Genomic DNA, 16,961 nt, shown 5'->3' with positions numbered 1-16,961 from the left:
GGGATCTCATCGTCTCTAAGTTAGAAGTTACTTCACAACTCAGCGTCTTCACCAAATGTCATGATACATGGGCTTTGTCTTGAGGCATTGAGGTAGGGCAATATTATATTCGATAGGAATGACACCTAGCGCAACATTTAAAAGGATTACATTGTGTTTCATAGTACAAATGGATGACGATATATGGTGACGATGATGTATGATGCTCATTTGTGTCCCTCCGCAAAATGTTTCCCATCTATTAGGACTTTAATGTAGGGCGTGTTCAAACTATTGTTTTTTTTTTACTTTGTGGAAAAAGTGTCGCCTCAATGGCATTTTGTGCTAATAATGAAAAAGCGGTAGGCTCAACGTGCCGTTTCCAAAACGATAATGAAAAAGCGGGTTGCGTGAAGTATAATTTCCATAACGACTGGCTGTAGTCGCTACCACTATCAGCAGAGAGTACTGTTGGTAGGTACAACTCTCAGAAACTCCCACAACATACAATATGCTTCATACTTATTTTCCTTAGATTAGCATGTACTCCCACATTTTCTACCACTACTCGCTCCATTTTCATTCTCATGTAGTTGGTGTAAATTATCAGCTGCCTACGTAGCGTGGAACCCCACCTCTTCCTCCTTATGATTAGTCAGCTAACAAAAATAAGTGGTCGACATCTAGTGTTCTCCCCTAAAACAGTTGAACTGTTCTCAACAGGGGAAAGCACTCTGCTCTGCGTAAAAAGAAGCCAGGGCAGCACTTTTTCCAAAGCACCTGCTTTCCATCCGCCTTGTGGCTTCTCCCCATTGTCTCTAGTGTAAGAAAGATGGCTGTTTGGTAAAAGCGGAATAGTGTGAACATGCCAAACACTTACTTTGCAGTAAGTGTCTCCTACCCTCTCCCACCAGGCGATTCAGAAGGCCCACTTCATGACTCAGACAGACACTAGCAAGAATGTGCTTTCGGACTACAGTCAAACGATCCAGATCCTGGATGAGCTCGTGAGGAAGCATTTCAACGAGTGGAGCCACGGCCTGGACCGAGAGAGCCTCAAGAGGCTGGAGCAGCCCCTTATGGTGCGCTGCAAGGAGAACACCGCCAAGCTGGACATCAACTTTGACAAGTGGGTGACATAAACACAGACGCACACATCCACATCTGCGTGCGCACACTCACAAACACCATAGTGTCCTCTGCGTGCTTGTAATGAAACACACACAGACACACACCCATACTTTGTGTGTTTAGGTTGGTAGCGCTGTGTATACACTGGAGAAGACAGTTGTAAGGTCATGAACTTGTAATGTTAGAAGACACGCGGATGTTCTCACACTCAGCACACATGCAGGCTTACTGAGTACAGACACGCTGCGCTCGATAAAGCTTTTACAGGTCACATACTTACTACAACATGGCCATGGCCACTCAGGAGGGATAAAGACACTCTCAAGACCAGTCTGACACGGAAACATGCTCCTGCACAATAAATTGCTAGTATACAAACACCAAATGCACATACACACGTTACGCTCTCTCTGTACACTGTGTATTGTGTGTTTTCTTCGTCCAGGAATCTGTTGAACTTGTTCTCTGAGGTCCTCTACTGGGATCGACTGAGGTTTGAGATCCCCCACTGTGTGTCTGACATCTACCAGCGCAGGGAGGACCTCAGGGCCGTCAGGGAGAGTGTGCTGCTGTTGGTCAGGGACTACAACAGGTTTGACACACACACACACACACACACACACACACACACACACACACACACACTGAACACTGAACAGAATACAGACACAACATACTAGCGTCATGCAATGTTTCAGTATTATTTGCTGCATGGACATACCAGTCCCTTACAGTACTTGCGATATCAAAGATCCTGATATCTTGTAATGATAATGTAAGTATTAAAGGACATGCTGAGGATAAACTAATACAACATCTGGTAAAAGATACTTTGCCTTTAGGAGTGTTCCAACCAATTGAATATGGCATTATGATTCTGCTCAGCTATACTGTAGCCTCACAGGGGAAAATTGTAGCATTATCACAACCCTAATACACACACACACGGTTTTGTTTTGGTGACCTTTTAAGGGCTGTGATTGCTGAAATAGGGTTTAGCATTAGCTATTGTTAAAACAGTTTAGCGCCATTACTCATACATGATGGACATTAGCTATATGGTTTACATGGCCAACTTTTTTTTCAAGATTATTTGTGTATCACTGTGTATCACTAACTATGTATCACTTGGGTTCCACAAGACAAGAAACACAGGAGAGAGAAAGGGGACGACAAGCAATGTGGAGGGAAGACATACACTTTTGAGTAAACACCTTTCAGAAAGGCGAATTTCACACACACGCACACGCACACACTAACACCCTCATCATGAGTTTCCATACTACGGTAATAGTATTCTCTGGCGGTGGAGGGCTGTAAGCCTGTGTGTACACAGAGCCAGGGACCCTGCTAAGCTCAGCACACACTCTTCTGGAAATTAGAGCGCCGCCTTTCCGCCATGATGAGAGAGGATGTGCATGTCAGCATGCGTGTGTGTGTGTGTTTGTGTGTGTGAGTGAGTGACTGAGTCAGCGCAGAGTTTGCTAGCCATGCATGCCGTTAATGCTCATAACCCAAGAAGAGGCCCAGTCTAAGGTCAAGTGTGTGCACAAACACAGCTAATGCCGACGGGCTTTTGCTTGATATTTCTCAGTAAGTGAGGCAGCGCTGCCCTTTGGGACATTTGTCGAATGTGTTTGTACATGGAAAGAGAAGAAGAAAAGGCCACCATAGATGTTGTTGTAATGTTTTGTCTGAAAGGCCTAATCTGTCAAACATTTCCCGTTGTTACATTTTTGCCTCTCTCAGCTGACAGAATGAGATCTTACAGGGCATTCATGCAAAATGAAAGTACACATACACACACACTGACACACACGCATCTGAGCTTTAGTCTGTCTGTGTCTGTGTGTGTGTGTGTGTGTGTGTGTGTGTGTGTGTGTGTGTGTGTGTGTGTGTGTGTGTGTGTGTGTGTGTGTGTGTGTGTGTGTGTGTGTGTGTGTGTGTGTGTGTGTGTGTGTGTGTGTGTGTGTGTGTGTCAGGATCATTGCGGCACTGACTCCTGACGAGCTGGGCCTGTTCCGGGAGCGGATTCGTTTCCTGGATAAGAAGATTCAGCCGGGGCTGACCAAGCTGCTGTGGTCGTCTAAAGGAACCTCCAGCCTCTTCATCAGCGACTGTAACCTGCACGTCAGCAAGGTCTTAACACGCTACACACCACTAACTGATGTGTGCATGTGTAAAGATACATTGTGACTGTGTGAACTGTTGTTTTACTGTCCTCTGAGGGTAAGGGTTAAGGTTAGGCGTTTAGTGACGAGGGTTAAAGCTTGGGTTAGGGCTTTGGGTTTTGGCTTGTGGTAATTTATCACTCTGGTCCTCTAGCAAATAGCAAATGTGTTTAAGAGAGAGGGAGCGTGTGAATGTGTGTAAATGTGTGGGAATGTGTGAGTGTGTGTGTGTGCGTGTGTGTGCGTGTGTTTGGGCGCCTGTGTGCATTAAATGAACGGGACAACTTGATTAAGTCTAGTTTACTGTGAAGAAGTGGGCTTAATGAGGGGTATTGGTTTTAATGTGCTAAGCGAAACACAATGGCATGATAAAATGAGAGCCATTTGTTATATACAAGGAAAGCTCATTTGTAGAAGATCACACTGAATTATACATTTAGCACAGACATTAAGCCCTGATTGTCTTAGTTGTCGAGTCGAGACCGCAGGTACTGTAAAGACGGGCGTATAGAAAATAGATGCAATCCCAGTGGATCGGAAGGCGCAAGATACAAGAGAGCTGATAAAATTAGGTCAAATCTGAGGGATTGCTGGCTCGGATGCTGCAGCACATCGAGGAGTCGGCGCTGAACTGTATGTAGGTTATGTATTTATTAAGCATTTTGTACGACCTCCCTGACCTCCTGAGCACAGCTGGAGACACGACTGCAAGAGTAACTCTGTAGGAACACTAACCGGATGGACACACACACACACACACTAAAAGTCAATCTCTCTCTTCTGTCACCTCTGCCTCCATCTCCATCCCTGTCCTCCCTCGCTCTTTCTGTTTTTGCGAGGTCTCGCTCTCACTCAATCACTCACTCATTCACACTCTCTTCTGGCCGCTTAGCTGTCATCGTTCCATCGAATGCATTTTCAGGCCTATAAACATGTGGAGGGCGGAAATAAATGGAGCAGAGGAGCAGAGGAGGCAGTCTGGCTGCGGTCCAGGCCATGATACATAGAGTGTTGGGGGGGTGGGAAGCTGTAGTCGGGCCCCGCAAAGGTCATAAAATGGAAAGATGGACTAAGTGTTGATTTCTACTATAGCATGCAGTTATGTCCACAGGGAAAAGCGTGTGTGTGTGTGTCAGTTTGAGCTTGTGTGTTCAAGCATGAGTATGTGAATATGTTTGTCATTTCATCTCTACTCATATGAGGCTGCATTAGGGAGCAATAGGCATTAACCATCATTATGGATAATTTATGGGACATGACATGCACATTAACACACACACACACCACACACGCACACACACGCACACATACGCACGCACACACACACACGCACACACTGTAGAGCTGCATTACATGGGTTGCTGTTAGTCTACAGTCCAAAAACAATAATAGAAGCCTTGGGATGAGATGCCAGGGGGCAGCTGGAGCCGAGGCAGGTTGAGCATGCCTAATGAAAACTTAACGCTCATTGGCAGGGATTGCCACTGTGCTCCTCTCCAGGGATTTAAGATCAGGCCTGCGTCAAGCCAATGTCAAGATCTGTCGAGCCCAAAGTCAAAAGCCTGGCAGTGCCTCTCCATGTTTCTAGGTAGACAGAGAGATAGAGAGAGAGAGAGAGAGAGCGAGAGAGAGAATCTGCAAAAGAGATCTAAACTGGCTCAGAAGAGTCACCCTCCTTCCTCCCCACCAAAATTCGCTCTCAGAGGCTTATTCTGCGCACCGTGCCTTATCCCCATGAAAGCCATAAAATCCGGAGATTGGAGCTTGGATCTGGAATTTTGAGTGAGAGCGGAATTACTCTCCTTAGGAATTAGGTCCAGCAGTGCAGAGAGAGAGAGAGAGAGAGAGAGAGAGAGATAAAGAGAAAGAGAGGTGATACATATAGAGACAAATCCGTAGAGAAAAAGGTGCAGGGGGAGAGATGGGAGGGAGGGAGAGGGGAATGTTGAATCTCGGTGTGAATGTGCTCCCTGCTTCCACAAATTGAATAGGAAAGTCTTGGATGTATGTTGGCCTGATGCTGTCAGGATAAGGCCTGTCTGCAGTAATTCAAACCAGAGAGTGAGAGAGAGGATGTGAGGCGCTCTTGTCGTGTTTGAGATGTCAGAGCCATGATATCCCTATGTAATGAGCTCCCCTCTGATCTGGAGAACCGCAGAAGGAGGGAGGGAGGGAGGAGAGAGCGAGCGAGGGGAGGAGAGAGGGAGGGGGAGATAGAGAAGGAGGCATCTTGGGAGAATGGAAAGGTGGCCTTTGAGAGGTGGAAGAAATGACACAGCACTGTCAGATTATAGAAAGCCCATGGGTGCTGTATTCCACCTGCAATTAACTTCTTCCTTTTCCGGTGTTCCTCTATGCGCCCCTCTCCTCTCTCCTCCTCTAGGTCCAGTTGTTAGTGGATGAATATAAGGTAGCCAATCTGGCCATCTCCGGCCTGTGTCGCCAGATCAGTGAAACCTTGCTGGCTAGAGTGGACGGCAAGACTGTGTACAGGTACAGTAACAACAGGCACACAATGCACTCATCATTGCACAACATCCCTAATACAGTAAATAGACAAAATAAAAGACCTAGGTGTGATTGATGTATGTCTCAGATACCGTTCACTGCATAAAACATGTGCAAATTTATGTCTTTTGAATGACTTCTTGAAACATATTTTATGCCTTTTTATGGCTTACTCTCTTTAAAGGGATAAGTAAATAGTTTTCTCTCCTTGGTCTTCTTCTTCTTCTTATTTTTATTACAGTGTTTTTGTAGTGCTACCATTTTAGCATAAAGTAAATTGATTCAGTTTTATGTTGACATTGTGCAAAGTGATGCACTTTGGTTGCATCTAGAGCATCTAGCCATTTTTCTTGTGGTTGTTCCCAGGGATCTGGAGTTTGAGGACGACCAGAGGGCCCACCAGCAGAAGCAGCTCCAGACACTGCGCTCAGCACACCAGGATATTGTCAACATCATGTCCCGCGTCCACGACATCTTCCGCAATGACGGGCCTGAGGTCTGTCCTGTGTTTCCCCTTCATTCAGAATTGGTCGCATCCCGTCGCTGGAAATTTGCCAGCACTACTGAAAAATGAATCTTCTGGGCTTACTGCCCAAAACACATTTATAAGGCAATTGCTGTGGACTTATTGTATGTTTTGTGATGTAAGTATGAGGTGGCAGTTGCTTAGAGGTTAGAGAAGCAAGGTACCCACAATAACCCCCAACTGCTCCAGTGCAGCTACTCAGTGGCCAACAGTTGATCAGTTGATTTTCGTTTGATCAAAGATGATTAAAGAAAAAATATATATATATATGGATCATTGTTTTAAACTCATCAAATATGGGTCATTGTTACAGGGAAATGTCTGGAATTAAACCAGCTCTGAAATTCCAGCTCTGAAATTACTTCCACCCCCATTGTTAGCAAAGACTGTACAGCAAACACTGTTCTGTGTGCGTGTGTGTGCATCCATGTGTGCACGTGTCTGCCTATTTTTTTTCTTGATATAATGGTTACACTCCATTTAACAATCTGACTGTTTTGAGGAATGAGAAATAGTACAGCACTGTGCCCAGACAGATGCACGCACAGATCAAGGGTTCTACCAGCTGTTTGGAGTGCAGTCCAAAAAATCGGGATAATACCGATGATGCGTTTTCCTAGCGCCATCGAGGATTGTGTGTCTTTTTTTTCTCCCCGCCACTCCAAGAGGAATATAAGAGGATTAGCCAACTAAGTCTGTAGCTGTATCTAATGAGTTGGCGCTCTCTCCTCACTCTGTGTGTGTTTAAGGTCCAGCAGCACTGGGTGACCTACACAGAGAAAGTGGACCTCATGGTGGAGGAGGCTCTGAGGCGCAACATCAAGCGCTCCCTGCAGGAGCTGTCCAGGGCCATTAACGGAGACAGCAAGACCTCACCCAACCCCCTCTTCAGGGTGCAGGTGGTACTACGCCAGGGGGCCCCCCAGACCACACCACAGGTAACCCCACCCCCACTCCCCCCAACTAGGTCACAGTCTCTATTCTGGTTGTTTTTTTGTTTTTTTTTGTAGGAAAGGCAGGTCGCACAACACGCATGTTGTTGTAGTAGCGTGAAATACTGCCTCTTCTTCCTCTTGATTGGTCAGGAGTTAGGACAGGTAATTTTCCAAAGCTGCAGTTTCCCATCCGCCTTGCGGCTGCTCTACATTGTGGATGTGAAAAAGGGTCTAACAGTTTGAAAAAAGTGGAATAGCGTAAACACAGAGTTAAACCCTCCTAGTTCTCCTATGTCAGTGCAAAGCAAATAGTGTAAATATGCGCCATTTTCCACCAAAAACAGTATGAACAGTATCTAAATATGTGGTTGACACATAAGCCACTTAACCAATGCAATGAGTTTGGTTAGCGCAAGTAACTCTTATGCAGCATCAAGTGTGTGTTTATTGAGTATTTTACAGCAGCTTTCAACATTGCTCCACCAATCCAAACTGTTATAACCAGGAATAATTATACCCAGTGAAAGCCATTCAGATCGCGCCCCCCTCAAGGTACACGGTGCAGGTGGGATTGCGCCACGGGGCTTCTGGCAACACAGTACAGGTAAGCCCAACCTCACCCTGTGCAGATCACAGGATCATAAGACGTATCGATACCTGCCAGTAGACCACGGTTTAACCACAATTTTAATAATACCCAGAATACGTTAAGGTGCACAAAGGATGGCAAAGGATGTGAAGCTCCTTTCCGGCATGAATTTGGACTATCTGTCCTCCAGGAGAAGGTCGAGTCCAGGAAGAAACAAAACCATTTGGTTCTGGCTTTTTAAGATGACCTCACAGACTGAAGGGATCGAGAGCATACACACACACACACATACACACACACACACCCACACACAAAGTCAGTGTTGCATTTTAGAGAGTAGATATGATGCCAGACATGCTGACACATTATCATACACATACAGTCCCCGCAGCAGGGAAGTTCTGCATAAGGAATGCAATATCACTGTGGGCAATAAAGGCATGTGGGGAGATCTTTATTTTTCTCACGTAGACATTTACTTCAAACTGGGGGATTCTCGCAGTATTATTCTTTCTCTCACACACACACACACACACACACACACACACACACACACACACACACACACTCTCTTACAAAGACAAGAATCTCATATTTTTGAGCTGAACAAAGTCATCCATTTTCCCTGTGTGATGCCCTGGCTTTGTTGCAGTTCCAAGGTCTGAGTCACATTGAGAATCCCATGCAGACAGGTCAGCACCCTGTACTGTTTACAGCATGATAGGACAGGAGAATAGCCATTTGTCCTTGTCAGACAGCGCAGAACACACACAGACACACACATGCACATGTGTACACACTCAGATTCATATGGAAAAATATTTCATAAGCAAACATGCAAACACAGGCTCACCCACCCAACCACATTTTACATAGTGAGATGGCATTATACATCACAGAGAGGACACCCGTCTAGCCTCTGCTGGGTATAAATCAGGACTGACGTGATTCATGCCTTATGCATGTTGTATGACTGTAACTTGCATTAAAGAGACAAGCTATAGCCCAGATCACAACGCATTAACCCAGCTTGGTGTTCAGCGTTCTGGACAGGCCAGCCTTGATAGAACAATATCAGCTTAGAGGGGAAAGAGCCTGATGAATCTTTATGTCATAAAAATCAATGACGTTGTGGAGGATAGGAGTTAGAGTTTGGGTTTGACTTTCTTTACTCTTGTAGGAAAAGGAAGAAGAGATTTGTTCGACTAGTCCTGCCCCGAGGCTGGAAACATTGATTCGAGGGAGGTTAATATTAATGTCAATGGTGCAAGTGGTTATGCGTCACAAATACAATCAATATGCTTTACATGTGTCTGTGTGTGTGTGTGTGTGTCTGTGTCTGCAGGTGGAGTTCTCCCCGACGCTCCAGAAGCTGGCTCAGATTGTGAACATCATCACTCCTCAGCTCATCAACACCATCTCCGTCTTCAAACGGCTGCCCGACCTCCTCACCCACAAACGCTCGCAGAGGAATCCCATACACACCATCTTCGGTTAGAACATTTTTTTTAGAACCTGTTTTTCATTTTATTTTTCAAGCTTTTCCTCAGGGGCTCCACGTTTTTCCAAGAAAGGATAGCAGCGTGTACATCCAGGCTGTTTTTGGCTGGGTATTGAATAAAAGTAGACCTGAAGCACAAATGAAGAAATATATTCGTCCACTGGATCCAAGCTCCCAGTCCGTTTTGTTGTTTTTGCAGCCCTTTGATCGACGACGTCTTAATCAAGCAAATCAAAATGAAATGTTGCAGCGAAAGATTGGGAGCTTGAATCCAGTGTGCAGATAGTTTTCAGTTTGTGATCCACTTTTTCCAGACAAGTTTCTCATGACCCAAAACTCATTTAGTGGGTTAGGCTAATCTAATAAAATTTTACCCTAATCTTAAACAACTAACCTCTGGATCTGGAAGCCCTCCATTTAAAAACATAGCTAATAACTTTTGATACCAATTTCCAAGCAAAAGAGGAATTAGCAAGAAACAGGAGAAAACAAGAAAGACTGACATTCATTTCCTGGTGACCACTAGATTTAGCATGGCAACCAGTTCCATTTTGCATAAAACATGCAGTTATGTGAATTATTGGTATGTCTGGAATACATATTCGACCAATTACTGACTCTCATCCTTCTTCCAATGGTCAAACTATGTCTGTTTCCCCATTCACTCCTCAACCTTCCTCCCTCTCCTCTAGTTTCTTCTCACATGCCCTCTCTTCCACCCTTTCATATTTTCCATGCCATCCTTATTACCCTTTGCTTTCTCTGGATGTCATAGCTCTTCTCTGTGACCAATTTGCGGCAGCCGTTTTGTGTTCCTCCTAGGAAGTTTAATTCAACCGATGATGCAAAATTGTATTGAACGCCAGCCGTGCGCCGCTTTTCCTTGCATCATCTTGGTGTTTCTGCTTGTAACCACACCGTATCTCCTTTGTTCCTCCTCATCTTTTGCCTGAATCCATCCCTCCGAATCTTGTTTTTGTTTTGCCTCCAATTTGCTTTTTAAGCAGGTGTTACATACAATTTTGCACAATTCATTGGTCTGCTTCGGGCTTCCCTTGAAGGGGCAGTTTGAGCCTGCAGCCTAAGAGCGGAAGTAACAAATTACATCTACTCTCATTATTGTAATTGACTGGCTTTTTTGTTTACTTATACTTTTTAAATATTTTTTTTATAAGTTATTGATTTTACTTTTACTTATGCATGTTTTAACTGAAGCATTCTACTTAACTACATTTTAGTACAAACAATTGTTGGCTTTCCATTCACATTCCATTCTTTTTTTTTAAATCTAAGAATGTAGTTAGAATTCCATGTCCTCTCATCCTTTTAGCATTGCATGGGGAAGGTCATATGTAACAATGTTTTCTTTCATTTATACAAGCTACTTTTTACATTTATTCCACCAATAATTTTACTTATTTACTTGATATATTTTGGATATTTTGGTATTCCTTCCACCTCTGCTGCAGACATCAGGCACTCAGATTGAACTTGAACTTTATGCTGGCCGCCATTAGCCTGTGTTTACATGATACACATTTGAGTCAAGCAACTATTTGCTCCTGTGATTTAATAGGAATGATCTAAGCTGAAGGTTGAATCATCATTGGTCCAGAGAGTGATCTAATTCAATGAATTCAAGAGAGCAGTCGGCCGGGCCAGACCCACGAATAATAAAGTCAAAATGTGCCTGAAGTGCAAATGTGTGTGAAAACAAAGTAAGAACAATTCATAGGGCTGCATCCAGGCAACCTCTTGCTCACTCTCTCCGTTCTCTATTTTCTTTCCTCTCCCCTCCAAAATATTCACTCCGTAACCTCCGTGACCCCAACCAGCGAGTTTTTCCTTCCATTCATCCTCACCTCTTTATCCTTCTCATCTAAAAACCTCTGCAGTGCCCCCTTCTTCTTGCCAATCTCTCTTCATCTCCTCCTCACTCATCCATCCATCCACCTATCCATTTTAACCAGGGCAGCAGCTGTGTGTGTGTGTGTGTGTGTGTGTGTGTGTGAGAGCGCACATTCATATGAGCATGCTGTGTGCTGTGTGTGAGTTTGACAGACAGCAGGGAGTCCAGAGGGAACAGGGGCTCTTGGCTCACACTGCTCTGCCTTAATGAAACTGGGAGGAGATGTTTGAGCAGGGCAGAGAGAAGTGGCATATATATATGTGTACACACACTCACACACACATGCACACACAACTCCCCATACCTCATTTTCCATATATCTACCAACATATCGCCCCATACACACTGGTCCCCTTCAATTTATCATCATCAGTGAAGCGTGTGTGTGTGGAAACGTGTGTTTGTGTGTGGAAAGTATACACATGCGAGAGAGCACTGTTAGATAGATGTCGGATATTCCTGTATGTGATTATTCTAGTTTGAATCCATTCATCGTGTGAGGTTGAATCAAATACCTGAGGCCCTTTGAGTGGTTTGAAATATCTGATACTAAATATAACTCCTCTAGTAGGCCTAGTTATTAGCTCATGATTCCTCCTTCTCTTTAGAGAAGATGAAGTATAATTCAGTGTTACAAAAGGTTATGAAACTTCTGGTAAAGCTTTACATTCCAGCTCACTTGTTACCACAAAAGAACCATGGAATACCGTGTTAACAGATGCTGTGAGTTGAAATGAAATCTACGGAGATAGCAAGGTTTTGCTTCCCCTATCGCACGTCCTTTCACAGATACTTGACAGGTTCTTCATGACTTAATAAGGCAGCAGCCATGGCTTACAGTAGCAATGTAATGAGGCACCTCAATGGATGGAATTTCTCATCTCATACAACACAAGCAGCACTCACTCACTGTATGTACACTCTATTGATTAGCATATTGCACTACAGCTGACTGTTTAATAGCACTGTAGAGTGCTTTTCAAACTGCACATTCTCAGCCCAGGGATATTCATAATGCCTCACCAGTTACTTAGGTCTAGAATTTGATTGTGCAAAGTTTGGGCTAGCTACCTGGGCTAAAAGCAGGCTGAGTCTAATTTAAATTGTACCAGTGTAAACCAGGGCTAAGTGTTTTGGTAGCCAGTGGTTGTAAAGGTCTGGGTTTAGTGGAGTCTGAGAAGGGTAACATTGTGTTAGCTTGCTTAATAATAGTTGTCACAAAAAATTTCAAATGACTGAAAGCAAACAGGACTGATGGTAAGTGTATTATAAGACCTGGCTGGAGTCATTTCTTATGTAACTTCTTTTTAATCAAAATGTGCAACCAAATGATTCATAGTTTACTGTCCTAATGACTTATCATGAATATCAGTGTCGGAATAAAACGACTCAAACAGCCTATTAGCATAACAAGCAGGCTATTAGAGCTGAGGCTTCACCTCAGTGTTGTTTAGTTATGTAGAAGTAGCCGACTCCTCCGTTATCAATTACACGCAGGGTTCAGGCCTAACAACAATAACAGGGGACAGCCAATTAATTTGAAAGAAGACATATCTGTCTGGGCATCTTGCACTTTTATCAAGGGCCTGAGCTCCTATTCTGTTTATTTCTTGCAATCCGTGTCATTAATTGTCACACTCTATTCTGCATATTCCCTCAATTTCCAAAATCGTCCTTTTGAAATAGTATATTAGCAAGAGGTGTATTACTAAAATAGCAAATTATTCTTTCTGGTAAATTATAGAGACATTTCCTTGGAACTGCATTTGTGTATGTATGTATGTACAGCATATACAGTATGTATGTATGTATCTGTCTATCTGTCCCTCCACTTTATAACCTCTTGTCCTTGTCGTCTCCCTGGTCCTCTTCCCCACTCCAGAGCAGGACGAGGAGATAGGGAAGATCCAGGCCGCAGTGGCCGCGGGGATGAGAGCTAATGCCGGCCACCTGCAGGCCTACCTGAAGACCTGGGACAAATACAGGGAGATCTGGGAGACCAACAAGGACTCCTTCATACGACGCTACCAGAGACTCAACCCACCAGTCTCTTCCTTTGACGCGGATATAGCCAGGTACTGTGCAGTAAAGACTATTCTGCAATTGACGTAACTGTGCAGAATTAACTGCCATCACATAGTCTGCCCTCTCCCTCTCCTCATCTTTCCTGTCTTTCTCCTCTATATACTGAGTCATAGAAAAGCAGAAATGCCAAAGAAATAGTCTTAACTACAGTCTTAAGTATAGATTCTGTACAGTCCCACGGTGCATTCGTGACAGTGAGACCTTTCTGAATACAAGGAGAGGATTGCTGGAGCTGTGTGAAAATTCACAGTTAAGGTGTGAAGATTCATAGCTAAATTTAAATTTCTCAATAATACAACTTTCACTTCCTTGTATTAAGTAGACACTGTTAGAGAATGATTTTCTCAAGTGCTGTAAACCATGATGAAGTCTGATAGCGCACAGGTGTGGAGGGGTGAAGTGTGTAATGCCTGACTGACTGACAGAAAAGAACATGCAAAATGTGGATGTTGAGTATAGGGATTGTGTAAGGTGGCGAAGGGGAGAGAGAGCTAAAAAAGTAGAGGTGTTTAAGGGTTCAGAGAGGAGGTGAGAAAGTGAGAGTTGGTGGGGGGAAGGCGTGAGATGGAGAATGAAGCAAAAATGATGAGATAGGCACACAGGAGGAGCAGTGAGGCTAAAGCAAAGAACATTGTCCTTGTGACCTCGGCCGAATCTATACACCCAGGTCTTGACAAACATTACACTGCACAACACACTCACGCATACATAAACACACACACACACATATACCCACAGTGCGAGTATGCATTATTGCCTTATGGATTTGTCAAAGACATTGGTATGTAAATCTCTGTCGTGTCAACACTGTGTGTGTGTGTGTACACACACTAGTCTGTCTCAGCACTTTGGGTTTCACACCCATGTCGATAACACTCCCCCATCGATACAACTAATCTGATTTCTTTCAATGCGCAAATGAAGTTTGCATTGTATTACTGTTTGTTGTTCTTTATTGTGTGGATGCTATTATACATAATTGCAGCACAGTACAGGTGGTTCTCTTCATTGCTTGGTTCCTCTCAAATTAAGTTTCTCAAATTTCCCCTTACAAACTCTGTCTCACACAGTATGTGAATGTGTATTTTGCCAAAGTACAAATGCACACACTGCAATTTTTTTAACCAAGTCAAAAAGGCTGTTTTTGTTCATCTGTTTTAATTGATGTTGACATTCTCTTTTATTTTACCTATCTCCAGGCTGTCACAAGGAGAAAAATCTTAAAACGTCTTAAATTTTATTATTTAAACTCAAGGCCTTAACAGATCTTAAAGTCTTAAATTTACCTTAATGAAACTTGCAGACACCCTAATCTCCCTCTTCTGCACCGTGTTTTCCTCTCCCCGTCCTCCCCAGGTACACAGAAGTGGACAACAACGTTCAGCAGGAGGAGACGGTCTTGAGCATCCAGTTTGTCATGCTGGACTGTTCCCCGCTCAAGTTCTCCCTGGTGCAGCACTGCCACGAGTGGCAGGGCAAGTTCACCCAGCTGCTCAGCCTCATGGCCAGCACCCGCCTCAAAGAGCTCCATGGCTTCCTGCAAGACAATGCCAAGAGGTGGGTGGGTGGAGCCAGTTGGCAGCGGTTAGAAAGTAACTTTGACCCTCCATGGTCCTGTGTAGGGGTCTTGCATCTCATTCCACTGTGGGATCCTGATTTAAAAACTCACAATGAAGTAGGAAAAAAGGCAATTTTCTGTTCGACTCCTTACTAGCTATCCCTGTGAACAAAGACTTTTATTTTGAAGTCGAGCTTTGGCCTATCTGAGGTTTGTTTGCATATTTGGCTGATGCTCATTTCTACAGAGTTAGTTAGAGTTAGAGTTTCAAACAGTTTCTGCCAGCTGTCTCTCTTTGTAAATAGACAATGCACTGGTTTCATACACATTGACAAGTGTAGACCACAATGATGTGACATGATGGACTAACTCCAGTGTCTGGTAAGGTGTTGAGTGTGTGTATGTGGTGTGCAGGAGGAATATTTATTGTCATATAAACCTATTTACTGCTGGTGTAGTAGAGACATTCCTTTGGCATTCCTGGCCTGGCAGGTATGAAAGATCAATTTGTTCTCAATGCTTTCCAGTCAACAGTACCTTTTTTCCACTGTGAAGTAAATCACTATAAACTATGAAAAAGTCCCTTATCTATACTATTTGAAAGCTAAGATAGAACACATAAATCCATATTTTGTTGAGATATTTACCATTGAGTTGAAGCAAAAAGTGAACAGCCTGCATTCATTTAACATGGGACTGTTAGACAGCAAGCCGGTCGGCTTCCTATTCAATTACGCCGAAAATATTCCGACAAAGTCGAATATTTTCAAATCAAACTTGCTGGAGCCCTTTCTGGAGATATCTGGAGATAAAACTGAAGACTGATGGTAAAATGAAGAGTGCCATTGTCTCTAGGCTATGTTACATTTTAATAAACTAAGCCGTCTGATGCAAGCTGGCAAACCGCTCCATGCAAGTTGAATACTAACAATCTCTATGATGAATGTCCAGATAAAAATTGTGAATGAGCGGGTCTACACCAGTGTGTTAGGTAGTTTATAAGTACACATTTCAAGTGATGCATGGTTCTTTTAATAGTCTTAGGGATTTATTTATTTATTTATTTCTACAGTTTAAAGTTACGCACATTAATAGACATTTCTATAAATGTTTCAGTTTAGCCATCTTGGCTAACCCTAACCCTAACCCAGGTGTAATGACAGCTACAAAGACACATAAAATATATGAAATCAGGAACAGCAATACTATACATATAGCAGAGCACACTTCATAAGAACACATAAAATACTTTAAAACAAGTACAACAATACATAAAACAAAGCATGCTTCAGGTTATTTGAATAAGTTACAGAGTATGGTCACACACGTGATTGTCTTTTAACCATGATTTTAAATTAATTTTAAATGAACGATATGTGTCACTGTCTCTGATAAGTGTTGGCAGACTGTTCCATGTGTGAGCTGCTCTCACTGAAAAAGCTGACTGTCCGAAGGCAGTCCTCCTCATAGGTATTATACAATCCCCTCTTGCCACAGACCTAGTATGTCTATCATCAGTTCTGCTTTATAAAAGCACTAAGGGGGGGAGGAGCCAAGCCATGCAGAATCTTATAGACAAGCGTCTGTAAATTTGATAAGATTGTCCCAGCTCAGTAAATTATGATTTATTAGGCAGTAACAATGGTGATGGGTGTTTGGCTTCCTGTCAAGCACCTTAAGAGCCTGGTGGTATACTGACTGTACAGGTTTGAGTGTTGTACAGGAGGCTTGTGCCCAGCTAGTCAAACAGTATGACAAATATGACATGATCATGACATTAAAATATAGTGTTGCTGCCTTAGTAGTTAGACAGTTTCTGATATGGCGGAAATTTGACAAGTTGAACTTTACTACATTTGTTACCATCTTAATTTGTTTTTTAAATGTAAGATTAGAATCAATTGTTACACCAAGATATTTGAAATCAGATACCACTGTCAGTTCTTCCCCTGCAACATAAACGTTAAGTGTGAGATTATCTGCTGACCTCTTAGTGAAGAACATACAAACTGTTTTCTTTATGTTTAAGTGAAGACAGGAGTTATTAAGCCACTGTCTGCCATAGGCCA

At 43.2% G+C, this 16,961-nt stretch overlaps 1 protein-coding gene across 1 annotated transcript in view; it reads left to right on the top strand.

The window, feature by feature from the left end:
* The window catches only part of dnah2 (dynein, axonemal, heavy chain 2), a gene marked incomplete at its 3' end in the record, with an annotated part of 154,027 nt that overhangs the window by 30,537 nt on the left and 106,529 nt on the right, over positions 1-16,961 (top strand). Inside the window, exons 13-21 of the mRNA XM_071519785.1 lie at positions 894-1,108; positions 1,556-1,702; positions 3,093-3,249; positions 5,665-5,774; positions 6,156-6,285; positions 7,065-7,253; positions 9,185-9,332; positions 13,132-13,324; positions 14,691-14,891. Of these exons, the coding sequence (XP_071375886.1) occupies positions 894-1,108; positions 1,556-1,702; positions 3,093-3,249; positions 5,665-5,774; positions 6,156-6,285; positions 7,065-7,253; positions 9,185-9,332; positions 13,132-13,324; positions 14,691-14,891 (1,490 nt within the window). The remainder of the gene's footprint in view (positions 1-893; positions 1,109-1,555; positions 1,703-3,092; positions 3,250-5,664; positions 5,775-6,155; positions 6,286-7,064; positions 7,254-9,184; positions 9,333-13,131; positions 13,325-14,690; positions 14,892-16,961) is intronic.

This window comes from Centroberyx affinis, unplaced genomic scaffold, assembly GCF_046629955.1.
Source record: "Centroberyx affinis isolate AG114_WGS23_722 - 3 ecotype Tasmania unplaced genomic scaffold, CSIRO-AGI_Caff_v1 ptg000736l_1, whole genome shotgun sequence".
In the NCBI taxonomy this organism is placed as follows: domain Eukaryota; kingdom Metazoa; phylum Chordata; class Actinopteri; order Beryciformes; family Berycidae; genus Centroberyx; species Centroberyx affinis.
This window is presented reverse-complemented; position numbering and strand designations above follow the sequence as displayed.